Here is a 26904-nt window from a genome sequence, read left to right as displayed (position 1 = left end):
GCCCCGGGCAGGCCGCAGGCTCAGTCCGAGGGGGGGGAAGCTGAGGCAGGACCAGCCCAGGCTCCCCATGTCCGCTCACCGGCGCCGGCGCCTGCCTGTTTCTCTCTGCAGCCAAGGAGCAGTATTTCATCCCAGGTGAGAGGACCGGCACGGTGCCGTGGGCGGGGTGTCTGCAGAGACCTGTCTTGGGGGAGAGGGGACTGTTTTCTGCATGCCCCCCGGCATCCTGGAGAGGCAGACCCCCTCCCCGAGAGCCAGGGGCTCACAGCCGGCCCCGCGCAGGGACGGAGGATTACCAGCTCAACAGCGAGTGCAACAGCGACGTGGTGTGCCCGCCCAAGTGCCGCTGCGACGCCGGTGTGGTGGAGTGCTCCAACCTGAAGCTCACCAAGATCCCCGACCGCATCCCGCAGTCCACGGCCGAGCTGTAAGCCCCCCGCCCACCCCCTCAGAGCCATATTCTCCGCGTCCCCGAGTCTGCCTCGCAGGGGCTGCCCGTGGGCGCTCTCCCGCCGGCGGGAGCTGAGTGCCCGCCTGCGCTGGCTGGGGAGGGGGGGGCCGTGGCGGGGCGTCCGGGGCTTGCCCCAGGTCTGCCCGCCCCTGCACACTGCTGGAGCCACGGGGCTGGGTGCGCGCCAGGGCCCGGTGCAGCACCGCCTCGCAGCGCCCCGGGCACAGCTCCAGCACTGCCCTCGCCCTCCAGGCGCCTGAACAACAACGAGATCTCCATCCTGGAGGCCACGGGCATCTTCAAGAAGCTCCCGCACCTGAAGAAGATGTGAGTGCGCGCAGGGTGGGTGGGGGCCAGTCGGCGCAGGGGCAGGGGCAGGGGCGGGGGCTCCCACAGACCCAGGGCAGTGCTGGAGCCCGCTGGTTGAGGTCAGGATGGTGCAGTTCGCTGCCATGCGCGGAGCAGGGCACACGGGTCTGGAGGGGAAGTTGCTCCCTGGGCTCTGGCCACAAAGCAGCCACGGACTGGGGGGGTCCCGGAGAGCCCTTCCTGGGTGCCCACCGGCCCGGGGTGGACGTGGGCGGCCCCCAGCACCATTGGCACCCTTCCGTGGTCGTGGGACGCGAGGGGATGCGTTTCCAGGGCTCGGGCTGGGGGGTGAGATGCCTCCAGCACCCGCCCTGGGGTCCCAGCTGCCCCCGCCCCCCCGCAGCAACCTGAGCAACAACAAGGTGACGGAGATCGAGGACGGGACCTTCGAGGGGGCGGCGTCCGTCAGCGAGCTCCATCTCACCGTCAACCAGCTGGAGTCGGTGCGCAGCGCCATGTTTCGGGGCCTGGATGGGCTCAGGACCCTGTGAGTGCCCCAGACCCAGGCGGGTGTTATCCGGCCGTACGGACCCGGGGGGGGCAGCCAGGGGCCCCCTGCTGCTGCTCCTGTCAAGGAAGGGAGGGGGTCGCAGTTTGCTGGTCTGAGCTGCGGGCCTATTGCTGCCGCAGTGGGAGGGGAGGGGACAGGTACGTCCCAGGGCTGCTCGGGTGCGCCCAGGCTCCTTGCTCAGCCCCTGGGCCAAGGCTTGCAGGCGCGTGGGCTGGGCTGGGCTGGGCCGGCATGGAGCAGGACGGGGTGCTGTCCCTAACCCTAATCCTACCCCCCCAGGATGCTGAGGAACAACCGGATCAGCTGCATCCACAACGACAGCTTCACGGGGCTGCGCAGCGTGCGCCTGCTCTCGCTCTACGACAACCAGATCAGCACCATCGCGCCCGGCGCCTTCGACACCCTGCAGTCGCTCTCCACCCTGTGAGCCGGGGCAGGGGCAGGGCGGGCTCTCCGCGTGGGGCCAGACACGTGCGAGGGTGGGGGGCTCGCGGTCCTGCTCCCCTGCTGACTTCCTCCCTGCCCGCCTGGTAGAGCCGGAGACGGGCACCAGGGCGTTGGGGGCTTCTGTGTGCGGAGGGTGAGGCCAGGCCAGCCTAGACGAGAGACGCTGGAGGGGGACAGGAGGTTTCCAAAATACTCTGTGGAGAAGAGAGAGTTATTCCTGACTGTCTCTCACTGGACAAGAACGGGGGGCGCTGCATGACACGAGCAGGCCGGCAGTTCAAAACGAACACTGGGACGTCGTTTCCCCCAGTTTGGGATTAAAGGGGGAGCTTGTGGCCCCCAGCCGCGGTGGGAGCTGAGCTCAGCCAGATTCGCGCCGGGTCGGACACGTGCTCGGAGGGAAGGGGCATCAGTCACTATTGAGCGGGGCGCGGCCTCTGCATCGGACCTGCCTGGACCTGTGCTGCAAGGGGGAGAGGAGCGGGGGGACCTGCTGGGGCCCAGGTCCCTCTCCCGCCAGCCACCGCTCTCTGCCTTGTGCGACACCAGGGCCTGGGGAGCACGGACCCAGGTCTGACCCCACACGGGGCAGCCCCAATGCTCTGAAGCCCGTCTCCGCTGCCTCTGGGCTCTGTGCCTTGGTGGTGCTGGGCGCAGGGCCTGCTCGCGTGCGCTTGAGTGCCTGGGGCTCCAGCCCACGTCACCCCCACACCCGCCGTCCCCGCAGGAACCTCCTGGCCAACCCCTTCAACTGCAACTGCCAGCTGGCCTGGCTCGGGGACTGGCTGCGCAAGAGGAAGATCGTGACCGGGAACCCGCGGTGCCAGAACCCCGACTTCCTGCGCCAGATCCCGCTGCAGGACGTCGCCTTCCCCGACTTCCGCTGCGAGGAAGGTAGCGCAGCCCCAGCGCCATCCAGCCGTGGCCCCCGGCGCTGGCAGCAGGCCCTGCCCTCCTCCGTGCGCGGTGCCACGGCCCGTGCGCCCCGCCGGACGGCTCCACGGCGCGCGGTCTGGGGGCGGGGGCGAGGAGCTGCGTGCACAGCGGGGTTTGGCCTCACCTGCCTGCGGCCACTCCGGTTCGGCTCTGGGGGGGAACAAGCCGGGGTAAAAGCCCCTGAAACCAGGCTTGTCTACACCGCAGTGTTCATCTGGATTGAGAGCGCGGTGCATCGGTGCGCTGGATTGGGCCCGGGCCATGAGTGTGTGTGTGTACATTGCACGTGTGCGTCAAGGATACTAAATCACTTTGGTTCAGCCGTGCAAGCCCGTGCACGCCCTCCCGGCCGGGCCCTTCTGGGGAGGTGCAGCCATGGGCTGGCTCCAGCCAGGCTGCCATTGCGGGGTCCGCTGGGGGGCACTTCCAGGCAGGACGGAGCAGCGGGCAGAGCGGGGGGTCACCCCGGGGTCTGCAGGGATCCCGCTTGCCCAGGGCTTTGCCTCTCCCCCAGAACAGAGCCGAGGTGTCTGCTGCCTCCCAGGCTCCTGGGCTCTGCTGGCTGCCCCGGGGGGCGGGGAAGGGATGTTTCCCCCTTGCTGCAGGTGTCAAGGTTTTCCCGCTCCCCCGAGGCGCTGGTGCTGCTGCAGCCCGGCTGGGCTGGGCCAATGCTCCTGCTGGCACCGACCCCGCAGGGTCCTGGTGGGAGGGTCTTGCCCCCGTGCTCAGGCTCAGCCCCGCGCGGCACTGGGGCAGGAGGGGATTTCCCCCTGCTCAGAATGGTTGCACTGGGGGGGTTCGCCTGGATGGGGACTGGAGCAGTCGTGGCCTTGGGAGGGCCCGAGGCTCCCCAGGACAGCCCCTCCAAGGGCCGGGGTCTCCTCCCGGCCGCAGCTCGGCTCACCCCGTTCCTCCCCTCGCAGGCCAGGAGGAGCCGGGCTGCATCCCGCGGCCCCAGTGCCCGCAGGAATGCACCTGCCTGGACACCGTCGTCCGCTGCAGCAACAAGCACCTGAAGGCGCTGCCCAAGGGCATCCCCAAGAACGTCACCGAGCTGTGAGTACCCTGGGGGCGTCTCCCCCGCGGCCGCGGGAAAGCAGGACCCCAGCCTGGCTGGGAGGAGATGGGTGGCTGGAGGGTCCCTGCACCGGCTGCTCCCATGGGGTGACTGGCACGTGTGGGCATGGGGGCACGAGCGGAGCCCGGCACGGCCGAGCCCAGCTAAGAAGACCCGGTTCGCATTTGTCTGGGAAGGAGGGAGGTGAAGCGGCAGGGCCCCTGCGCCTGCGGTGCTGCCGGCTGGGGCGTGGAGCAGGCCCCCGCGGCTGAGCAGATGGGCCTCGTCTGCCAGGCGCCCCCGGACGCCGGCGCCTTTGGGCAGGGAGGTCGCGTCTGCCGCTGCGTCTTGGAGCCGGCTCCAGACCCGGGGCTGTGCAGACAGGAACAGCCACCCGCGGCGCGGGGATGTTTTCACAGCTGCCCCGTTGCAGCTGCTCCCTGGGCTGGAGGGGCCCCCGGTGGGGGGCACGATGGCTTCCAGTGGGAGGGCTGGGGGTGCTCCTGTGTCCCCCCTCCTCTTGCTGCGCCGGGTCTCTGGCAGCTGGGGGATGCCTTAGACCGAGTCCCCGGCCGCGTCGGGGCGCAGGGACCCCAGTGGGCCACGCCCCCCCCGGCACGCGGTGCCGCCCCATCGAGGCCTCGGCCATGCAGGGGCAGCCCGACGCAGGCAGTGTTTGGGGGGCCGACGGCTCCAGGAAGCCAGACTGCGGCTATGGGGAGGGGGTGCTGGGCCGGAGCCGAGTCACTGCGCTGGGACTTGCACACACGCCCAGTGTCTGCACATCCCCCCGTGGGTGTGCACGCATGCACACACACACGCAGAGCATGCACACACACATGTGCACCCTCTGTGAGACCCACAGGTGTGACCGTGGCCCCAGAGGGCAGGGACGCGGCCTGCGCTGCGGTGGCTGAGCTCTGCTCTGTGGCCTCCCGGGGCAGGGCCTGGCCCCTTTGTACCGTGGCTGCCCCCGTCGTGCCGCTGCCCCTCACTGCTCGTCTCCTGCAGGTACCTGGATGGGAACCAGTTCACACAGGTGCCAGGGCAGCTGTCCTCCTTCAAGTACCTGCAGCTGGTGTGAGTACCTGGGCCTGGGGCCCCATGGCTCCAGCCCGGGGCTCGGGGCCAGGCTGGCTGGGGACCCGTGGCCCCTGCAGCGCTGATGCAGGGGTTGCGGTGTGAGCTGGGCTGGCTCTGTCGGGGGCGATCCCCGTGCTGCACCCCCGCTGCATGGCCCTGGGGAGGAGAGAGCGGGGGGAGCCTGGCACAGGGGCAGGGGTGGCGCAGGCTCTGCAGGGACATGTGCTGCTGGCTGGGTGGCACATGGGCACCCAGGCTCCCTCCTTCCCCGACCCCAGCCCAGCTTCACCCCCCACCATCCGAGCCAGGCTGCTGGGGTGCCCACGGGGGGGTCGGTACCCTGCTCCCACGCCTTCAGCCCTGGTAGTTGCGGGTCACGGAGACCCGGGACCCCTGTGCAAGCAGTGCCCGTGTGGGGGTTGCACACTCTGCCTTCACCCCCATTGGCACTGGTCTGAGCTGTGCCAGACCCTGGGGCAGGGGTGTGGACCTGGCAAGGGGTGCTGCCCAGCACGGTGCCCTGCTCCCTGCCCACCCGAGCACCGTGAGGGGTAGCAGGGCCCTTGCCGTCCCCATGGGCCCTGTGCTGGGAGGGGCGCGGGGCGCCCTGGAACCGGGCTGGAGAAGGGGGTGCAGCCCCCGCTCCTGCCGTATCTCAGGGCCCGGGGAGGCTGGCTACGGGCGGGGGCTGGACCGGCTGAGACGGGAGCTCTGTGCTGAAACCCACCTTGTGTTTTCCAGTGACCTGAGCAACAACAAGATCAGCTCCTTGAGCAACTCGTCCTTCACCAACATGAGCCAGCTCACCACCCTGTGCGTGCCTGTGCTCGGGACCCGGGGGCGCTGCCGGGACGGGGGTGGGGGGCTCGTGCTTCTCGGGGCGCGCTCCGGTGGGAGCACAGCAGCTCGGGCCCTGGCGGGGTGGCGGAGGCGCGAAGGGTGGCGGACGGGCAGGGGTCCTGGCGGGGTGAACGGTGCCATGACCGTGTTGCCTCCGCCCAGGATCCTGAGCTACAACGCCCTGCAGTGCATCCCGCCGCTGGCCTTCAAGGGCCTCTGCTCCCTCCGGCTGCTGTGAGTACCTGCGGTGTCCCGGGCGCTTGGCCGGCTGCGGTGGGAGTAGCGTGCGCCAGCCTGCCGCCCTCCTTGTGCCGGCACGGGTCGGGGGCTCTCCACCAGACGCAGCGCCCGCCCCATCACCATGGCCCCCATGCCAGACGAGGCAGCGGGCTCAGTTGCAGCCCCCCGGCCGTGCCACGGTGGAGGGGCAGGGCTGGCCGGACCCCCACGTCCCGGCTCTGGTCTGGGACCCGCGGCCAGCACCCATGGGCTCAGAGCCTTGCCCTCTGCGCAGGTCTCTGCACGGCAATGACATCTCCAGCCTCCCCGAGGGCATCTTCGCCGACGTCACCTCCCTGTCCCACCTGTGAGTAGCGGCCGGCACCCGCCCCGGCAGGGGGAGCGTGGCCCGAGCGCGCCACGGCGCCGGGGGTTTTGGAGGCTGCTCTGGGCTCTACCTGTCCTGGCCACGCACTTGATGCCAGGCTTGGAGAGCGATGCCCGTGTCCTTCCCGCAGCCACGTGTTGGCCACCGTCCAGGGGATGGAGGAGGGATGCAATGTGCCCCCTGCTGGAGACACGTGTGCGCTGCATCAGCCTGTCTCGCACCCACGGGTGCAGGGAAAGCCGGCGGTGCCCGGGGCCATTTGCACCCCCAAGGGTGGCTTCCCCAGGCTGTGCCGTGCTCAGGCCCGGTGCTCCCTCCTGTGTGCAGGGCCATCGGTGCCAACCCCTTGCACTGCAACTGCCACCTGCGCTGGTTGTCCAGCTGGGTCAAGACTGGCTACAAGGAGCCCGGCATTGCCCGCTGCGCCGGGCCCCCCGACATGGAGGGCAAGCTGCTGCTCACCACCCCTGCCAAGAAGTTTGAGTGCCAAGGTGAGGCCGGGGCCAGGCTGCAGGGTGCGACGGGCCTGGGGGTGGCGGGGCCCAGCTGCAATCTGCTGCTGGGGCCATTCCTGCTCTGTGCCTCAGTTCCCCACCCTGTGAAATGGGGGCAGTGATCCAGCGAGGGGGAAAGGCTGGCAGCTTCCAGGGCACAAAGGGGCACAGGACAGCGCTGGGACCGCCGCAGCTGCCTCTTGGCCCCTTGGCCGTAGCTACCCCATGACCTCCCCCCGCAGGTCCACCAGCCCTGAGCATCCAGGCCAAGTGCAACCCCTGCGTCTCGGGGCCCTGCCAGAACCGCGGCACCTGCCACAACGACCCGCTCGGCTCCTACCGCTGCGCCTGCCCCAGCGGCTACCAGGTGAGGGGCCGAGGAGGGGTCCCCAGCCCGGCCTGGCCCCTGCGGGGAGGGCGAGGGGCAGCCAGCGGCTTGCAGGGGCTCTGCTCTGCGCCCCGGGTCGGGATCCAGGCACCGCTGCGCCCTGCGCCCGGGCACTCCTGGAGGGTCCCGGTTCCTTGCCTTGACCTTTGCCCTTTGCTCCCCCCGGCCAGGGCCGGGACTGCGACGTGGCGCTCAACAGCTGCAGCAGCCGCCCCTGCGCCCACGGCGGCACCTGCCAGCCCCAGGCCGGGGAGGGGGCCGGCTTCAGGTGAGTGCACGGGCCCCAGGCCCTGCCCGCCCGCCCCCTCTAGGACCCTGCAGCCAGAGCCCCCTCCCGCCGGCAGCCCTGGCCTAGCCCCCTGCGCTTCCCAGAAATGGGCTATAATTAGCAGGTGGAAATTAGCACCCGCCCCCATTGCCCAGCACCGAGCAACCTCTGAGCCCATTGCCATGGCGACCCAGCATGCTTGCTGTGGCGCTGCCTGCTCCGTGGGGGCTGGCGGCGCCGGCCGCATCCGCCCCTCCCCCCGGCACGGCCCCTCGGAGCCCTCCTGGGCAGCCCCGCCTCGGTGCACACGTGTGTGCACTTGCACGTCGGCACGTGGCCGCGCCTGGCTTCTGCCCTGGCAGACGGGGCAGCAGGTGCTGAGCCAGGGCAACTCACAGGGGTCCCACGGCAGGGACCGGGGTTGTGGCTGGGGAAGGGGCTGGGGGCCTGGGGCCTGTGGGCGAGGGGGCGGTCACGCTGCCTCGTGCCCCCGGCAGGTGCCTCTGCGCTGAGGGCTTTGAGGGGCCGACATGCGGCACCGTCACGGACCACTGCCGGGACCGCGCCTGCGAGCACGGCGGCACCTGCCTGCACGAGCCTCGCAACTACACCTGCCTGTGCCCGCCCGCCTACACAGGTAGGGGCAGCTCTGCCGGGGCTGCCCCAGCACCCGCCCCCCGTCTGGGGTCCCCGCGGCACCCGCCAGAGAAGGGCAGGGCCAGCATCGCTGCCCCTCCGCCCATCTCGGTCCCTGTCTGATCCCACCGACCCCCGGACGGCGCCGCGATTCGGCCCTGGGTCTCGTGCCTGGCTCTGGGGGCCGCGGGGCCCCGTCTACACGAAGGCTGCCGTGCTGGTGGCGGCAGTGGGTGCTGGACAGCTGTGGCGAGCCCCCGGGAGGCGAGCGGGGTCCAGAGCCCGGTCTGAGCCTGCAGGAGGTGGCGTGGTGGGGGTCGGGGGCTGCCCCAGCCTCTTGCCCTGGGAACCCGGGCGATCAGGGGTGCAAGCTGGATGCCTGGCAGGGCTGAGCTGGCCTCTGTCCTTTCTGCAGGAGCTTCCTGCGAGCAGCTGGTGGACGTCTGCTCCGCAGAGCTGAGCCCCTGCCAGCACGGCGCCACCTGCGTCGTCACCGCCGCGGGGCCCGCGTGAGTACCCCCGCGCAGGCCCTCGGAGGGTCGCCCCGGCCAGGGCCGGCAGCCAGCGGTTGCAGCATAGACCTGCCGCCCTCACCAGCACCCACAGCCAAAGGCATGGTCATGAGGGCGCGGGTGCTGGACCTCCCGCGATGAAAGCAGGGCATTGCCAGCTGGTGCCACAGGGGCTGGCTCTGCAGCGCTGCATCAACCGAAGGGGAGAGGGCTCCTTCCTACCCCAGCCCATGGCCTTCCCAGCTGGCTGGTGCACAGCCCGAGCGGGCAGAGCGGAGACAGCCCTGCTGCCCCCGAAGCGGGCAGTGCCGTGCAGCTGCTGAGCCCCACGGCTCTGCCTCTCCCCCAGGTGCGAGTGTGCCCCCGGCTACGTGGGCGACTGGTGCAGCGAGGACGCCGACGACTGCCAGGACCACCGGTGCCAGCACGGCGCCCGCTGCCGGGACGAGCCCAACGGCTACTCCTGCCTCTGCCCCCCGGGCTACAGGTGCGGGGGGGTCATAGAGAGCCGTGGGGCTGGCAGGGAGCTGTGGCAGCCCAGCCCTGGCAGGATCAGCCCCGTCCAAACCAGCCCAGACAAACCCCGTGTCCGACCTCGGAGTCGCACAATGCAGTTGCCCCTGACAGCCCCAGGGGCCAGGGGGACATCTTCCACTGCCTCCAGCGCAGGGTCTCCCCAGGCATTGGTGGGGGCAGAGGGGCACCACTGGGGCCATGGGCCTGGGGGTTCCCCGGTGCCAGCTGCCCACTCACACCAGCCCTGCCGCCTGTGCCCCGCAGTGGCCAGCTGTGCGAGATGCCAGCGCGCGCGGCCGCCCCGCCTGGCCCCTGTGCCCGGGCCGAGTGCCAGAACGGGGCCAGCTGTGTGGAGCTGGGCGCCCGCGCTGTGTGCCAGTGCCCGCCCAGCTTCGGCGGCCCCAAGTGTGAGAAGCTGCTCAGTGTCGACTTCGTGGACCGCGACACCTACCTGCAGCTCACGCACCTGCCCGACTGGCCCCGGGCCAACATCACCCTGCAGGTCGGGACCGTGCGTGGTGGGAGGGCAATGCCGGGAGGGGGCTGGGGTGGGTCTGGGCTGGGGGTGCCGTACCCCCCCAGTGCCCAGCCCTGACACTGGACCCCCGCTCTCCCCTCAGGTGTCCACGGCCGAGGACAACGGGATCCTGCTGTACAACGGGGACAGTGACCACATGGCCGTGGAGCTGTACCAGGGCCACGTGCGGGTCAGCTACGACCCCGGCTCCTACCCCAGCTCGGCCATCTACAGGTACCGCCTGCCCACCTGGCCCCGGGCTCCGCCAGGCTGTGGTCCGGCAGGGCCAGGGGTCCCCGGTGCCCAGTGCAGCAAGAGCCAGGGTGTGAGCGCTGCCAGGCGGCTGCTGGGGGGGCAGGCTGCAGGCCTGGGGCGCACTACGGGAAGGGGCAGCCTGGGAGGCCTGTGTGTGTACTTGTGTATGTGAGTGTTTGCATATACGTGTGTGTACAGATGCATGAGTGTGCATATATGTGTGCATGTGAGTGTATGTGTACATGCATGGACTTTGTACGTGTGAGTGCATGTGTACATGGGCATGAATGTATGCACATCTGTGTGCAACTGTACGTGTGCGTGAATGCATGTTCATGTACGAGTGTGTGTTCGTATGGATGTACATTGTGTATATGTGTATGTGTGCATGAGTGCATGTATGTGAGTGTGTGCATGTGTGAGTGTGCATACCCGTGTGCATGCATGTGTATATGGGTGCTGGGTGCTAGGAGCAGGCGTGGGGAGGCAGGGCTGGGTGGGTATGGGACGGCCACCCTGCCCTGATGCCCGGGCCTGGCTGCTCGCAGTGCCGAGACCATCAACGACGGGCAGTTCCACACCGTGGAGCTGGTGACCTTTGACCGCACCGTGAACCTCTCCATCGACGGTGGCAGCCCCATGACCATGGACAGCTTCGGCAAACACTACACGCTCACCAGCGAGGCCCCGCTCTACGTGGGCGGTGAGTGCCCGTGGTGCAGCCGGGTGGGCACTGGCACGGCAGCTGGATGTTGCCCCCGGCCCCAGGAGCGGGGCAGCCAGGGGGAGCTACCAGGGCTGGGGCTGACATCTCTCCCCCAGGCAGGATCATGCCAGGGGGCTGTGTGCTGAGCTCTGCCTTGCATGTGTGCATGGACAGCCTAGTGTGGGGCAGTGAAAGTGGTCGTGGGCTGGGGGACAGGACTGGGGAGGAGAGGCTGAGGGACCTGGCCTGATTGAGTCTGCAGAAGAGAAGACCGAGGGGGATTGAATAGCAGCCTTCACCTCCCTGCAGGGGGGCTGCACAGAGGATGGAGTTGGGCTGGTCTCAGTGGGGGCAGATGGCAGGACAAGGAGCAATGGGCTCAGGCTGCAGCAAGGGAAATTGAGGTTAACTATTAGGAAAAACTTTCTCACTGAGAGGGTGGTAAAGCACTGGAACGGGTCACCCAGAGAGGTGATGCAGCCTCCATCCCTGGAGGTGTTGAAGACCCGGGTAGACAAAGCCTTGCTAGGATGATGCAGTTGGGGCTGGTCCTGCTCGGAGCAGGGGGGTGGAGCAGATGTGCCTCCTGCGGTCCCTTCAGCCCTTGTCCCTGCGATTCTGTGAGACGCCGGGGAAAGGGGACTCTCCACCGCTGCAGGGCTCAAGGCGCGGCTGGGCAGACGCTGGTGGGGGTGCTCTAGGCGCAGCGATGCCCGTGCTCTGCTGTGAGGGGTCCCAGGTTTCTGGGCTCTGCTGGTTGTCACAAAGAGCCAGGAAGGGATTTTTTTCCCTCTCCTGCTGCATGTGTCAGGGTTATTTTTCCCTTTTCTTAGCAGTGCTGTGTGCTGGTGCTGGTGCTGCTGCAGCCCGGGCTGGGGCTGGGGCTGGGGCTGGGGCTGGGCCAATGCTCCTGCTGGCACCGACCCCGCAGGGTCCTGGCTCGCCCCTGAGCTCAGGCTCAGCCCTGCGCTGCACTGGGCCAGGAAGGGATTTTTCTCCCTGCTCAGGCTGGTTTGCACTGGGGGGTTTCCCCTTCCTCTGCAGCGGGGGCACGGCCTGGCCTGGGCTCCGCAGCGCCCACGACGCCCCGGCAGCAGCAGGACGTTGGTGGCCGCAGCCCCCCTGTGTCCCGGGGGCGGGCAGGGGCTGTGTCAGGGGTGACTGTCGTGTGGCTCCAAGATCAGACACGGGGCTTCTTGTGCTGGTTTGGACGGGGCTGATCCTGTCTTGGGCTGGGCTGGGCTAGACTGGATGTGACCCCGCCGCGCCGGGATGCTCTGACCCCATGCTGAGGGTGGTTTAAGGCAGGGGGCCTGGCTGGGGGGGCCACGTCTGCAGGGCTGAGAGACCAGGTCGGGACACCATGCCCCAGCCAGGCCCCAGCGGGCATCTCACGGCCGCGCTCTCCGCAGGGATGCCCGTGGACGTGAACTCAGCCGCCTTCCGCCTGTGGCAGATCCTGAATGGCACCAGCTTCCACGGCTGCATCCGCAACCTGTACATCAACAACGAGCTGCAGGACTTCACCAAGACGCAGATGAAGCCGGGCGTGGTGCCGGGCTGCGAGCCCTGCCGCAAGCTCCTCTGCGTGCACGGCATCTGCCAGCCCAACGCTGCCCCGGGCCCCGTGTGCCACTGCGAGCCGGGCTGGGCCGGGCCCCACTGCGACCAGCCGCTCGCCAGCCCCTGCCAGGGCCACAAGTGAGTGCCCTGCGGCCCCCGCACAGCCCGGCGCTCTCGGGGAGCCCACGGGGTCCAGGCTCAGCTCCGGGAATGGGGCTCACCCGGCTCAGGACGCTGCGCTGGTCTTGTTTGCACAGGGAGGGGCGCAGGTCAGGAGTGAGGGGCACCAGCAGCAGAGACAGTGTGTGTGTGTGTGTGTGTGTGTGTGTGTGTGTGTGTGTGTGCGTGTCCATCCGTCCGTCCACCCTGCCTGGCACGGGGTGCCGTGGCTGGGGGCTGTTAGCAGCCCAGATCCACCCCGAGGTGGCTGCGTTTCAGAGCAGGGTGAGCTCTGCCAGGGGCTGCCAGTCCCTGGGGACGGCCCCGTGGGTGCCCCCTGCCAGCGGGGCAGAAATCAGTGGTGGGCTGTCCCTTCCCGGGCACCAGCTCACGGGCTGACATGGGCTGTGCCGGCAGGTGCGTGAACGGGGCGTGCGTGCCCCTCGACGCGCTCTCCTACAGCTGCCAGTGCCGGGACGGCTACCGCGGCGCCCTCTGCAACCAGCCGGGCGAGCTGCCCAGCCCCTGCCACGGCCTGGCCTGCCTGCACGGGCACTGCCAGGTCTCGGACCGTGGCGAGGCCTCCTGCGACTGCGATGATGGCTTCACTGGCGACCTCTGCGACCAAGGTCAGCACCCACGTGCCAGCCACCCCTTGGGCACCCGGCGCGGGGCCGAGGCTGAGCGACCCCTGCTCCTGCCTGCCCCGCACCCCGCAGAGCGCCCGCCTGACCCTGCCCCGTGTCCCGGCAGAGTCGGAGTGCCGCGGCGAGCCGGTGCGGGACTTCCACCAGGTGCAGCGGGGCTACGCCATCTGCCAGACCACGCGCGCCGTGTCGTGGGTACGGTGCCGCGGTGCCTGCCGGGCGCAGGGCCAGGGCCAGGGCTGCTGCACGGGACTGCGGCTGCGGCGGCGCAAGCACACCTTCGAGTGCAGCGACGGCTCCTCCTTCGTGGACGAGGTGGAGAAGCCCAGCAAATGCGGCTGTGCCCGGTGCATGTAGCTGCTGGCTGCGCCTGCCATGGACCAGGTGTCACGGGCCATGGCCGGACACGGACGGGCCTCAACCGCCAGGACCTGGGGCTGCGGCATGGAGCGGCCGTGTAGATAGGGAGTTTTTTTAAGCACTGCGGGTTCACAAAGGTATTTATATGGCCGGGCGCCCGGGGCCTGCCATCTCCTCCCCCGTGGGTGCTGTCAGTGCCCGGCTCCCGGCCGGGAGGGTCAGCCAGTGCCCTGGTCCCTGCCTGCGGGGCTGAGCTTGGCCCTCGGGCACTGTGGGCTCCAACCCTCGCACGAGGCAGCCGGACCCCACGGCTGAGATGGAGCGGCTCGTGCCAGCCCCGGGCCGGCTGCACCTGGGCACTGTGTGGTGGCACCGTGACCAGAGCTGCCACAGGCATGTGGCACGCCTGGGGCATCACGCCCAGGACTGGCTGGGCAGGGAGGCGCCGGCATCAGGCAGAGCGGGGCTGGGCACGTGGCCGCTCTCCGGGCAGCAGCACGGGGCTGGGCCAGGCCACAGCGGGCGTCTGTGCTGGTGACGGGGGGTGGGCACGGGGCCCCACACGGCTCGGCCGCCTGCAGCCAGCACCGCCTGCCGGGGGCAGCCGCTTGCACTTGTGACACCGGTGACGCCACCTGCCCGCTGGCCCCCGCACCCGGTCCCCACCACCCACAGGGCTGCAGCGGTGACACCAGGATGCCCGTGGGTTTGGGGGGGCACCAGGATCTCTGCGGCGGGGGTGCTGCCCCCCCCGACAGCCCGGTCACCACCTGGGCCACGAGCCACGGATGGGGGGGAGGGGGAGGCGAGCTGCCCGGGCCACACAGCAGCAGAGCAAGACTTTGGTGGGGGGAGGTTGGCCCCTTGCACCTTGTCCCTCACCCTGGGGCTGGCACCAGCGCCGTGACCCCAACGAGCTGCATCTGCCACCAGCCCAACGTGGCCGGTCCCTGCTGCGCCTGGAGCCACGGGCTGAGCTGTGCCATCACCCCCCCCAGCCACCGCTCCCCCTCCCCGTGCCGCCGTCTGCCGGACCCCCGAGCCTGCCCCCGGGAAGCCGTCCTGCCCCGGCCCCGAGCCGCGTGGCACGTGCCGGTGGCTGTGGCCGGGCGCTGTCTGCTAACCGCTAAAGTCTCTTTATACAGATACTGACAGATGCTAATATATATTTGTATTTCAGTCTGGTATAGTATTTTTCTATGTGCCGGGGCACCCCCAACCCCCTCCCCAACCGGCCGTGGCTCCTTGGCGTTGGCAGATGCTTCTCAGCGGCAACCCCCCCCACCCAAAATGCCCCCCCGTGCCCCCTCTCCCCCATGCCCTGTCCCCGCGTGCCCGACGGGCCATGCCGTGCGGTGCGGGGCCGTGTTGTTGTAGGGATGTGTGGTGTTGTCGGTGTTGTCCTCTACGTGAACATGACATTTATGCCTTCAGCGAGCCGGGCTCGTCTCTTCTTTCCTGCTTGCAGCTGCACCCCCAGGCCCGCGGGAGCCAGGCGCATGTCCCCAGCTCCCTGCTGCTGAGCTGCCCGTGGGCCAGAGCAGCTCACGCGAGGCATGGCCGGAGCCGACCCCGGCTGGAGCCCAAGGGTCACCGGCCTGTGGGCAGCGGTGTTGCATGGACCCGGCCAGGCGCTGGAGGGGCCCAAGTCTGTGGCCGAGGCTGGCTATGGGCAGGGGGGCACTGAGCTTGACCAGGGCCGTCGATGCAGGACAGCCCAGGGCGCTGCCCAGCCTCGGGGGAGCCTCAGCCCCAAGTCCAGAAGGACTGGAACATACACTTGCACACATATGCGCACACACCCCTGCACCCTTACATCTGCCACTCACGAATACGTATACACATCTGCATACTTTGACATGCACATTCGTGTGACACTATGCACACACACACACACTCACTCACTCACTCACTCCCACACACCTGCACTAACACACATACAGGCACAATCCCATGCAGATTCACATGCACGCACATACGCACTCGCATGCACCCACACACACACAGCTGTTGGCAGTCCCGATTCACAGGTGATCTCCGGGGATCCGGGTTTTCTGTTTCCCGCAGAAAACAAAAATGCAGATTCCCCCCCCAAGGAAAACGCAGATTTCTCCTTAATGGAGGAACGCGCAGACCTTGCACCATTGCGACGAGCTCCCTGCGGGCCAGCACAGCTCCAGCCCAGCAGCCCGCGCAGGGAAGCTCCTTGCTGCTGCGAGCCCCGCGCCGCCTGGCACGGTGCCCCCTGCCCACCCGGAAGCAGCGAGGGGCACGACTCTGCCCCGGGGTGGGCAGCACAGGGCTCGCCCTGGGTGCAACAGCCCCGCTCGGAGCCCCGCCATGCAGCCCTGCTCTGTCCTGCCCTGGAGGAGGGCAGCCGTGCCGTGCCCCCCACTTTGCTGCAGAAGCCGGGGCTCAGGCGCTGGTCCCGGGGGGCAGGAGGCTGCAGACCCGGGTCCCTGGCCCTGGCAGCTGGGGGGTGAGGGGCACCAGACCTGCACTCTGTGAGTGAAGGGGATGGGGAGCTCTGATTTTCCATGCTAAAAAACCCCCAAATCAAATACCAAGCTGTACAGGTACGTAGAATTTATTTTATTACAGAGATTGCAGCACTGGCAGGCTTCCAAATTGCTTTTAAAATGTCAATAGATCAAGAAAGCATCGTGTTCAACTGAGACCTCTCTCTCTATTTAGAGGCCTTTCATTTTAATCCCGGGTTTGGGCTTTTATCGGAGAATTTGCGATTTTTTTATGAGGGGAAACCAGGATCCCTGGTGATCTCTGCCAGGGCTCACGACGGCCCTTGAAGTGATTGTGGTCGTCCCTGAGCCACCGACCCGCCTGCAGACTTTGCACTCGCACTCTCTCTCACACACCCACCCCGTACATGTGCCCAGCCACACGCACGCTTTTGCTCCTTGCACTAATGCGCACACACATATGCATCCACACAAACATGCACGAGCACCTAGCTACACACACACGTGCTCTCCTCTGCACGCACACGTGCACGCGCACACCCCACCCCTCCCCAGGGACCAGGCCGAGCCAGCTCTGATATCAAAGAAATGTTTAATAAGCCGCAGTAAAGTCGGGCCCTTTCGGAAGGCCCCGGGGCAGAGATCAATGAGGGAGGGACAAAAAGAAAACCGACCGGGGGCAGGGACCCTCGAGGAGACCCATCGGCTGCTGCGGTCCCTTGCACCCGTGACCACGCCGTGTCCTGGCCGCACGAGCGGACGGGCCTCGGGCTCCCACCGTGCCGCGGTGCAGAGGCCGGGTGCCGTCGCCCCGGCACACGCGCAGCCGCACCGGTGGTTTTAAAGCAACTTAACATAACTTTATTCTTTCCGTATGTACACGGTCCAAGGTTCTCCAGGTGAGGTATGTAAACATCAGCTAATGCCAACCTCGCGCCCGGCCCACGCCTTGCGGCAGGCGCCGACAACTCCTGCTACCCGCAACGGAAACGCGGCCTCTGCGCGTTGCCGGGCTCAGACGTACAGTACCAGCCAGGGCAGCGCGGCCCGACGGCTTCTCAGAGCAGCGTCTACGGGCCCGGGCCCAGCGCCTCGGGCGGGGGACAGTGATTATGAACAAGGAACGAAGACGTTCAAAGCTGCCAGACGCCTTCCAGGGGACACGGCTACGGACATGCCCCGGGGGGAGGAGGAGAGGGCTGGGCCGGGGCGCGAGGGGCCCGTGGGACAGCGGGCGCTGGGCACCCTGTAACTCAGCTGAGCCAATGCAATGAGTCTGGTCCTGGGCACGCGGCCAAGGGTGGAGGGTGCGGGGGTGCACCGTCAGGATGGGGCTGACCTAGCGACACACCGAGCGCCAAGAGGGTTGGGGGCAGGGGAAAACTCAAACACACGTATAAATACAAAAGAAACGCCCCCTAAAACTCCTAGATGTACCCTACGAATGCAGAGCTGCTGTGCGGGGCCGGAGCCATGCTGGGAGCCCGCAGGGAGGCTCAGCTCTGCCCGAGAGCGTTACGGCCAGAAAGCATGGGGGGAAGGGGTCTTGCATGGCAGCGTGCCCGTCACTGCTGTCCTATGCCAGTCGCGGAGGGGTTTCCTGAGAGCCGCAGCAGCTACCCCCATGCCCGCGTGGGCTTTGGCAGACGGTGGGAAAGCCCGGCCGACTGCCAGCGTCCCCCTTGCCCTCCCCAGCCCCAGCCTGTCGCCTGTCGCCTGTCCAGCTCCTAGCAAAGGACCCACTGGTGTCCCAAGACACGACACGGCTCCAGGGTCACAGGTGAGCTCCCCAACCCTCCCAACCTCCCCGGGGACACGTAATGCCTAAAAAGCTTATTGCTTGCAGTGCTGTACCCCCTGCCGGCACCTGGGTCACGCAGGCTGGGGCCGACACAACAGCGTCCGCCTACGGCTGTATGGGGGGGGGAGGGAAGGAAGGAGGTGAAGAAAAAACACTTAATGCTTCCAACTTCACTGCAATATTGAACACAGACCCCTCCCCAACCAACCACCCGGAGTCCCCAGCAGCGCACCAGCCTGCGGGGTGGGGGGCACCAAGCCCGCCCTGCAGCAAGGGACCACCTCCACCCCCCCCCCCGCTTGCAGGAAGTACATGAAATAAATATAAAAACCCTATTTACAATATTAGTTTGTGGTGAGCGAAAAATGCCTGATCCCGCCGGCAGCTTAAAAGGTAGGTCAGCGCGTGGCTGGCGAACTCAACGCTATATTACACGGCACCGATATATATATAGATAGACAGAGATATTCACATTTCCATTGAGGATCTGGGACGCGGACACACAGACACCTACAACACCAGCAGGATGGGGGGGAGGCCGGGCGGGTGCCCGCCTCGCACAGCTGGAGGGCACGTCTCCAGGCCACCGGGGCCCAGACCTGCCCCGGGCCCACGACACCGTGAAGCCGAGGGGCGATCGTAACACCCGCGAAGCCTCCTGAGAACATCTTAGAACAGATGGATCCATTTCACAGCCACCAAGGGAGAGGATGGGTGAGCAGCAGCCGCAGGGAAGCAGAGGGGCAGCCGTGCCAAGCTCAGGACCGAACCAGGGTGGCAGAGCTGGGATGTGTGTGAGCAGAGGATGCCCACCATCCCAAGCTTTGCACCCACACGACCCCCTTCCCCGGTGAGCTGATGGGCCCAGGAGAGACTGGCACATGCAGGGCAGCGAGCCCGTACCCCTGCCGGGAGAGCTGAGGCGGGGCAATTCCCTAATAGCACCAGCGTCAGGTACAAATGGGCTGGACAACCGTGCCCCCATCACCATGCATGCCGCCCCCGAGGGCTGCTGACGGCAGCAGGGAGGCCAGGGGAGGACACGTTGCTGAGCCCCACGGCCGCGGGAGCAGGGTGCGGGGAAGCCGGGGTCCCAGCTGCAGGGATTTGGATGGGCTGCAGATGAGGGAGCTGCAGGGATCTCTGTTGCAAGAGCACCAGGCTGTGCAGGGAGGGTACGGGCAGCTGCCAGGCGTGGAGGAAGGGGAGGGGGCCCGTGGCAGACTGGGAGCTCACATACACGCAGCCGTGTGACGGCAGGGTGAGGCCCGCAGCATGGGGCAAGCACGCTGCTTGTCACCATTGCTACCCGCCAACGTGCCCCACGCCAACCCCTGGCTCCGCACGGGCACCCCCCGGCCAGCACCACCCCGTGCTGCCCGGGGCACAGCCCAGAACAAAGCAGCGGGCGCACGCGTGCCTGACAAGGGACCGCAGGCTCCACAGCACGGGTCTCAGCGTGCCCGTGCCAGGCTGGCACGTGTTGCTCGCTGCTCGTGGCTGCACGAGGGAAGGAGCCACCACGTGAACAACAAGGGAATGGTGCGAGGGGAAGGACAAGGCTCAAACACCCGAGCCTGGATGGAGAGACCGGCGCTGCCCAGGCACGCGTCTTCTGAACGCGTTAGAAAATGAAGACCCCCTGCCCTGGGCCCCCAAAATGGTGATGATAAAACAGGTGTCAAACGTGCCTGGCACCTGGAGGCTGGTCCTGGCATCGGGAGCCCTGGCGCGGCAGCAGGCGCCGACATGGCATTGCCCCCCAAGATGCATGCAGGCCCCAGGAACAGCAAGCGGGGGGCACGTAATGCCCAAGGCAAGGGAGATGGGGTGGGAAGGGAAGGAGGCTTGAACTTGGCCCAGGAAGGTCACGGCCAAGGAGCAGCTTAGCAAGGAGAGACGAGCAGTGGGCAGAGGGCGAAGAAAGAAACAAACCAAGCCACGGGTCTGGCTTTTGGCCTGGGAAGCGAGAGCCCCAGCTCGCTCCCACCCACCACCCCACGGAAAATGCACTCGGTTACCACTGCGCGTGCGGCACGGGGCAGCTCCAGGTCTCCCCGCCCAGGTCACGCGAGCTCTCCCCATGAGGGGAGACCTGGGGTGCAGCGAGCGCCTCCCCAGCCCTGGCCGGAGACGTCCACGAGGGTCACAGCCGTGCAACCTGCAGTGACAGACAGGGCTTCCCCGGGGCTCTGCCCGCGGCAGCACGAGCTCCTGAGCTGGCACCCGCCGGGGGCCGAGAGCACCAGGCTCCTTGGGGAGGGACAGAGGAAGATTTTAATTCTCCTCGTGCATTTCCAGACCCTGCCATGCCTGGGGGGACATGTGCAGGGGGCATGACCGGCCCCACTGGCTTGGGGCATCAGGCCTTGGCCCTGCAGTGCCTGGAGGTCTGGAAAGCCCACTGTGGCTCCTTTCGCAGAGCTGTGCCCCCGGGCCGCAGGGAGAAACCGGACTGGGCCATGCACAGCAGCCGGCGGCTGCGACGCCTCACTGGGAACAGACCCTCCTTTCCAGGGAAGCGTGCACAGCGCGGGGGACGTGCCCGGGGGTGCAGGGTCTCGGAGTGAGACCACTACATGGCTCACATGCACCCAAGTCTCTCAAGGGCATGCACATCAGCGGGAGACTTCACTGGGGGTCAGTGGGGCCTCCCAGGTCAGGAAAAGACCCCGTTTCTTCCTGAGCACAGCCCAGACGGGAGGAAGATCCTAAGGTTCAGAGTAAATACAGAACTGAGAGCAATCAGCCCGGTCCTGCATCAGCAATTATTCCCGTGCCCCCACTGCCGGCGCGCTCCTAGCGCTCTCTCGTGGGCTCCTGAAACACCGAAGCCGGAGCTAACGGCAGAGGGACTTGAGGGGGCCGCCCAGGCAGAGCCCGCGGACACCAGCATGATTCGAAGGGCGGGGAAAGCTTTGCAGACACCGATGATTTTAGGCGAGGGGAACAGTCCGCCTTGCAGCCGCGGGCTAGGGCTGGAGGAAGGGAACATCCGATGCAAGCCACGCTCTCCGGCCTCCCGCCCGTCCTCTGCGCAAGGCGGCACGACGAGATGCGGAGATGACGGCCCAGGCTGCGCCTCCAGCCCACAGGCTGGGCAGCAGCACACGGAGGCCTGTTTGGAGCCGGGTGGTGCACACGGAGCCCTGCGGGCATTTACCGCCAGCCGGGGCAGCTCCACGGAGAGCATTTACGAAGGGCGGGGGCCGCGGCCCCTTTGCGCTTTGGATCTCAGGCGTGGCGGCCCGTGGAGACTTGTGCAAACAGCCCCAGCGAGGCCTCAACCCCTCCCACCTTTAGGCTCCCAGCAGGGCTGGAGCCTTGCAGATGTTCCCGCAAGGGTCGACGAACCTTGCAGACGCTCGTGCCCAGGGTAACGCCTGCGTCCAGGGGCTGCAGCGGGAATACATTTTTGGGCCTTGCTACGGGGTTTCCGGCGTGGATCTGCTGTCGCTTGCCGCAGACCTCCAGCGGAGACTATTGCTTGGCCTTTAAACAGTGCCGGGCTCTGCTGAGCGCATGCACAGCCGGGGACAGCCAGCCCCTCCAACATGCTCCAGCACCCCCGGCACGAGCAGGACCACCCACCCAGCCCCTCTCTGCATATTAAAAAAGGAACCTGAAATGAATTCATTAGGAACAAAAAGCAGACACTTGGCCTCAGCCACATCCAGAGCCCACAGACGGCCTGGCCTCAGAGCCCGGAGGGGGGAGAGAGTCCCAGGAGACGGGCGGCCAGGAAGGATCTGGCCTCGGAGCTGCTGACCGAGACCCTGTGCCAGGAGCCCCTTCCCCGCATCAGGCTTCCCCTGCCAGTGGCCCAGGACCCACCTGCCCTGCCTCGCAGCCGGACGATGCTTTGGATTTTGCTCGAAACGCCCCAACGGGCGGCTGGGCGCGCGGGCCCACGGAGAGGCGGCCGAAAGCTATTTATGTGCGTGGAGGTGGTTTCCTTCCTGCTACAGAACAAGTGCGTGTGCATCAAGTATAAAATGCAAGCCTTCCTATCGCACAGACTGCGGGGGGAGGGGGCTCTTTCAGTGATAAATAAGGCACTGTGCTTTGAACTAAAACCGCCCGTTCCGCGTGGAAGCCCCGGGAACCGTCCCGCCGCGGAGACGGGCCGCGCTCCTCTCCCTCCGAGATGCGTCTCCGATGCCTGAAGCCGGGGCGTTCTCCTTCCGCTGCGGATGTTCAGGCTTGCTACAGCTTATCAAGCAGCTTTAGTTAATGCGGGATACAGGGTTGCTACTGTACAGCAGTTCTTGCCGCGGTCGCGGCCGCCACGGCGCGGGGCTATTTCGTGTCTAGCCGCGTTCGCTTGCTCTGCGAACAGTCCCCTTTCGCCCTCAGCTTTCTCTTGCCCTGGGACCCGGCGCCCTCCTGGCTCTTCTTCATGGCCCGGGTCAGGGTTTTCCCCCCGCTGGGCTTCTTGCTGGACCCCTTCTGGGACCTGGTGGAGGGCTCCCCGGCTGGCAGCTGCTTGGGGGACCTGGCCAGGCCCTCGTGCCCGGGAGCGGGCGCTGCCCGTCTGCTGGTGTTCTCCTTGCCCTTGTGTGCGGACAGCCGGCTTTTCGCCAGAGGCCTTTTCAGGGCTCTCTTCTCCTTCGGCGGCCCCTTTTTCTCCAGCTTATTGCTTCTTTCCGCTGCCGCCTGCTTCCTGGTGGCGGGCGCCTTGGCGGGCATCTCCACGTGCTTGGCCTTGCCGGCCTTCTTGGCGGGGAGCCGGTCTCTGCCGGAGGAGCCAGGCCGCTCCTGGGCACCGCTGCCCTCGCTCGGCGGCTTCTTCTTCCTGCCCAGCTGCGGGTCGGCCTTGGCCGGGGTGTCGTCCGCGGGCTGCCCCTTCGCCTTGCGCCCCTTCAGCGCTCTGTACGCCGGCGCTGGCTTGGGGAACGCGTCCGCTTTGACCTGCAAGGCCAGCTTGGGGGACATCAGCGGGTTGATGCACACGCTCTTCCGGCTCTTGCCCTCCAGGACGGGGGGCTCCGGGGCCCCGTCCCCCTTCTTCTCGGGCTTCAGCGCCCGGTGCTGGGCTCGCAGCTTGCCGCGCAGCTGGGAGTACTTGCGCAGGATGCGCGTGCTGGCCTGCGTGGGCAGGCTGGGGGCGGGCGGCGTGCTGCGGGGCTCGCTGGCCGCGTCGCAGCGGGCTTCAGCGGGAGGAGCCGGGGCAGGACTGGCGTCTGCTGCGGCCTCCGTCCTGTCGGTGCTTTCCCGCAACTTGGCCAGCAGCTTCTGGTTCTTGGGGTTGTTCCTGGCAGGCGTGGTGGCCGGAAACTTCTTGAGGTGCTTTTTCAGGCGCTCGGCTTGCAGGGAGCTGGGGTACGGCCCGGGCATGGGGAACTTCTGCAGGGGCGGCTTGATGGTGGGCACCTCCCCGGGCAGCCGGGTGTTCAGCTTCTTGACGATGACGAGGGAGCGGGTTTCGGTCGTCTCCAGGAACCAGCGGCAGATGTCGGAGAGCTGGAACGCCTTCATGAACAGCATCTGCACCGGCGAGAGCTTCTGCCCCTCCAGCGGCCCCCGGCTCTTCCGCGTCCGCTTCTTGCTCTTCCAGATTTCCTTGAGCTTGTCGGCCCGGTTCTTGGCTTTGGGGGCCGGCTGTACCTCTCTCTCCAGCTGGATCCAGCCCTTCTGGACCTTCAGGTAGTGGGTGTTGAACTCGGCAATGAGCTCCTGGTTCTCCTCCTCGGAGCACCACTCCACGAACCGCGGCTTGCCATCTCCCGGCGCGTCCCCTTCCAGCGACTCTTCAGCCCTGGCACCGCTCGCTGCCCTCGGTGGCGAGGGACTGGCTTGCACAGCCTCCTTCCCTGGGGCGCTCTTGTTCGCCGCCTCGCTGGGGACCGGGGTGTGCCGAAGGTTGTACGAAGGCGGGGCCTGCCGGCGCAGCTTTGCGGGCTTGGATGGAGCGGGCTTGCTTCCGCCCCTGCTGCCGGGGCCAGCAGGCGAGGCGCTGGCCAGATCCCCGAGCTGCCCCTTGCCAGCATCCGAGGTCTCGGGGTCTTGCCCAGCATCGGCGGCTGCCTCCCGGGGCTCTGCCGCCGGCTGCTTGGCTTCCGCCTCCGCCCCCGGGCCGCTCTCCTTCGGGAGGAGGACGCTCCGCTTATCCGAACTGGCCTCCACGCAGATTTCCAGCATGTCTCCAGAGACGCCGGGGCTGCCTGGGGCGGGGGAGGCTCCCTTCCCCGGGGGCCCTTGTCCTTCGGCCGCCGCGGCCTCCTTGGCCAGCAGGCTTCGGTAGGTCTGGCGAGTGGTGACGCCGCTCTCCTTGCCGGCCGGCAGCTCCGCGGCCATCTCGGTGCCCTCGAGCAGCGCGGGATGGAAGCAGTCGTTGGGGAAGTGCACGGGCGCCGCGCCCGCCAGGTGCACCTCCCTCTTGAAGCGCTTTGCCCCGGGACTCTTGGAAAGCTTGATCTGAAGGCAGGGCAGCTGCAGGGGCGCGAGGGAGCCGGGAGCCTCAGCGCTGCCCTCGGGGCCCGGCGCGGCGTGCTGGCTCCGGAGGCAGCGGTCGGAGGCCACGAGGGCCCTCCGGCTTTTCTTCCTCTTCTTGTCCGAGCTCTCGCAGGGGGAGACGGGCTCCCTGACGTCCGCCCCCGAGGCCTCGGGGCTGGGCGGCGTTGGGATGGTGTCCTCACCCGGCTGGCTCTCGCCTGGCGCTGGCTCCCCTTCCGGGCTCTCCCCGAGGTCTGCGGGGCCTGGCTCGGCCTCCCCCGGTGCCCCAGGGACGGCGGCTTCCAGGGCAGCAGCATCGCCCTCGCTCCCGGCTCCGGGCGGCGGAGAAGGGGAGCGCTCCGGCGCCGGGCTGGCCGCGGGCTGCACGGGGGACTCGCAGCCCCCGCTGGCAGCGGGGGCTTCGGGGGGCTCTGCCGCTGGGCTGGCCGGAGGCTCAGCTGGAAGCTCCTGGTCCGCAGCAGCGGGGGGCTCTGGAGGAAGCTCTGTGGAGGGCCCCACGTCCCCCCTGGCAGGGGGCTCGGGGTCCGTGCTGGAGGGCGATGCTGGCTGCGCAGAGGCAGGCAGTGGGGGTGGGGGCTCCGGGTCCCCGCTGACGGGGGGCTCTGCAGTAGCCTGTGCTTCAGAGCACGGTGAACCTGCCTCGCTGCGAGCAGCTACCGAGACGGGGAGGAGAGCGGAGACCCCTGCCATGCTGCTGCTGGCCGCTTCGGACCCCACGTCCCCGCAGGAGCCAGCGCCGGCAGGTGAGGGAGCGTCCCCGTCCCCCCCGATCGGCGCCTGCCACGTCTCCTCCTCGCAGCTCGGGGCGGGAGAGGTGCCGTTGGCGAGCAGCGGTGAGCTGGGGGTCTCTGCGCACTCGGAGCCCGGCACTGCTGGGGGCACCGGCGCCGGCTCGGCACTTGCCACTTCTCTCCCCTTCAGCGTGTGGGTCTCACGGGGCTCGCTTTCATCTGCTCTCTCCTTGGTCTCTCTGCCTGGCAAGGTCCCCTTGGCCAGGAGCCTCAGGGAGACCCGCTTGTCCCCATCCTTCCCCGCCGCGGCGGCGGGCTGCTTCGCGCTGGCCAAGGCGTCTGCTCTCAGGGCGGTGCTGCCGCCCCGGTCCTCGGCAGCGCGGGCACTCTTGGCAAGCGTGCGCACGGTGGGCAGCTCGCAGCACTCCCCGTTGAAGTAGTAGCCCCGCGTGCTCTTGCGCGCGGTCTTGCGGGGCGCCGCGGCCCGCTGGCTCTCGAAGCGGCACTCGGTGATGGGCTGGCTGATGTAGACCACGTCGCACTGGTTGTCGTAGTCGTTGATGCGCAGCCCCGAGGCCCGCTTGCTCTTCCGGGATGTCTTGATGGAGGCAGGGGGGGCCTTGGCCCGGGCGTGCCCGTGGGAGGCCTTGCCGGTGGGCAGCCAGGCATCGCGGGCGCTCTCCAGGGGAGGTTTGTCTCCGGGGTGTAAGTGGTAGCCGGCCTTCGCCTTGCCGCCGCCGTGCAGGTGGTGGTCCGGCTTCGGTCTGGCGTCGTGCTCACCGGGCTCCAGGTCTGGGTGCAGCGAGGCCTTGGAGCCGCACTGCAGCGCGTTCTCCTTGTCGGCGCGCCGGGCCGAGAACCCCGGGTCCCACGCCTCCTCGGGGAAGGCTCGGAAGGAGGCGTTCCTGGGGGACACCAGGCAGCCCTCCAAGCTGTCCTCGCTCCCATTCACGCTGGCTGCCCAGCCCAGGGCCTTGCCCGGGAGCGGGTCCTTGTCCTCGCCTCTCCAGGCGCCCGGCTCAGGCTCGTGCCCCAGGGGCGGGCCCTCCAGGCCCTTGGCAGCGGGGTGGAAGTGCAGTGAGGAAGAGTTGGATGTGGTGAGGTATCCGTGAGCAGGGCTTTCCTTTGGGCTGGCTGAGCTGGGTTGCTCGGAACAGTCTCTTTTGGAAGCAGCAGCTGAGGTCTCCGTCCTGTCCGCATGGCCGGCCCCGTGCAGGTGGCTCGGAGGGTCCTGTGGGGCGTCGGAGGAGGAAGGGGGCTTCGCTTCAGGACAGGCGGCGCCCTTCTCTGCAGCGTCAGGGCTTCGAAGCTGGCTGCAGCCAGAGCTGCAGGTGGAGGCGTCCATGCCGTCGGGCGCGGGGCCCGGCTGGCCGTCCAGGCCGGGCTGCACTTCAGTGTAAATGTCGTTGAGGACGCGGATGAACTGCTTCTGGTGGTGCGTGCACAGCCGGACCATGAACTTTTCCAGCGGAGACTTGGGCTGGCTCTGGGACTCGACAGCTATGGCCTCTGCCGCATCCTCACTAGAGAGACGGAGAGAGAAGCCATCAGTCAGTCGCTGGCGCCTGGGAACAAGGGCTTCACCCAGGCACGGCCCCCCACCCCGACCGTCACCACCCTGCCAGCCTGGGCCCCCTCAGCTGCTCCTGGGCCCCCACCAGCGTGCAACGAGCACACACAGAGCTCCCCCCCGCACCCGCCCCAGGGAGGTCAGCCCCAGCCTCCTCCAGGCAGTCCTGCTGAGTGCAGGCTTTGCATTGCCCTCCTGTTTGCCCCCCAGAGCTGCCCCTTCCCCCCACAGCTCTGCCGGGGGTGCTCCCTTGCACAGGGAATGAGGTCAGGAAGGACCCAGGAAGCCTCCTCACCCCCACAGTCACCTTCCTGGGCAGGGCACTGCCTTTTCTCCACCTGTTCCCATCCAATTAACACTGTGATTTATAGCCCAGCTGATTGACAGCCCTCAGAGGCAGGTTGAGTCTTAGTGCACCCAATCTGCATGACCATCATCATCGTCTTCCTGTGGTCTGCAGCCAGTTCTACAGCTCAGGTGCTAGCACTCACCTGCTTTGCAAAGGGGTCAGTGGTGCAGAGATGAAGGGCTAATGAACTAGTGA

General features: G+C 67.8%; 2 protein-coding genes across 2 annotated transcripts in view; one reads left to right on the top strand and one right to left on the bottom strand.

The window, feature by feature from the left end:
* SLIT1 (slit guidance ligand 1) overlaps positions 1-14466 on the top strand; it is a 51638-nt gene extending 37172 nt beyond the window's left edge. The window contains exons 15-37 of the mRNA XM_090057324.1: positions 112-135; positions 283-427; positions 704-778; positions 1164-1307; positions 1611-1754; positions 2506-2672; positions 3638-3770; positions 4783-4851; positions 5596-5667; positions 5857-5928; positions 6209-6280; positions 6629-6792; positions 7038-7162; positions 7354-7451; positions 7949-8088; positions 8503-8596; positions 8949-9086; positions 9380-9617; positions 9736-9866; positions 10436-10590; positions 12006-12294; positions 12733-12944; positions 13069-14466. Coding sequence (XP_089913450.1) covers positions 112-135; positions 283-427; positions 704-778; positions 1164-1307; positions 1611-1754; positions 2506-2672; positions 3638-3770; positions 4783-4851; positions 5596-5667; positions 5857-5928; positions 6209-6280; positions 6629-6792; positions 7038-7162; positions 7354-7451; positions 7949-8088; positions 8503-8596; positions 8949-9086; positions 9380-9617; positions 9736-9866; positions 10436-10590; positions 12006-12294; positions 12733-12944; positions 13069-13319 — 3152 coding nt within the window. The 3' untranslated portion in view covers positions 13320-14466. The remainder of the gene's footprint in view (positions 1-111; positions 136-282; positions 428-703; positions 779-1163; positions 1308-1610; positions 1755-2505; positions 2673-3637; positions 3771-4782; positions 4852-5595; positions 5668-5856; positions 5929-6208; positions 6281-6628; positions 6793-7037; positions 7163-7353; positions 7452-7948; positions 8089-8502; positions 8597-8948; positions 9087-9379; positions 9618-9735; positions 9867-10435; positions 10591-12005; positions 12295-12732; positions 12945-13068) is intronic.
* A 1911-nt stretch (positions 14467-16377) lies between these two features.
* On the bottom strand, positions 16378-26308 carry LOC149860203 (uncharacterized). The gene has a single exon (XM_090056884.1). It carries the CDS (start codon positions 26244-26246, stop codon positions 21903-21905), a length of 4344 nt encoding a protein of 1447 aa, XP_089913010.1. The 5' UTR covers positions 26247-26308; the 3' UTR covers positions 16378-21902.
* Positions 26309-26904: the final 596 nt, after the last annotated feature.

This window comes from Crocodylus siamensis, chromosome 7, assembly GCF_052110815.1.
Source record: "Crocodylus siamensis isolate JL-2025a chromosome 7, ASM5211081v1, whole genome shotgun sequence".
Classification (NCBI taxonomy): Eukaryota; Metazoa; Chordata; order Crocodylia; family Crocodylidae; genus Crocodylus; species Crocodylus siamensis.
The sequence above is the reverse complement of the archived record's forward strand: the minus strand, read 5'-3'. Positions and strand labels throughout refer to the sequence as shown.

What these genes read in the sequence shown, in the direction of transcription:
- LOC149860203 (XM_090056884.1), bottom strand. Translation starts at nt 26,246, where the DNA reads ATGGTCCGGCTGTGCACGCACCACCAGAAGCAGTTCATCCGCGTCCTC.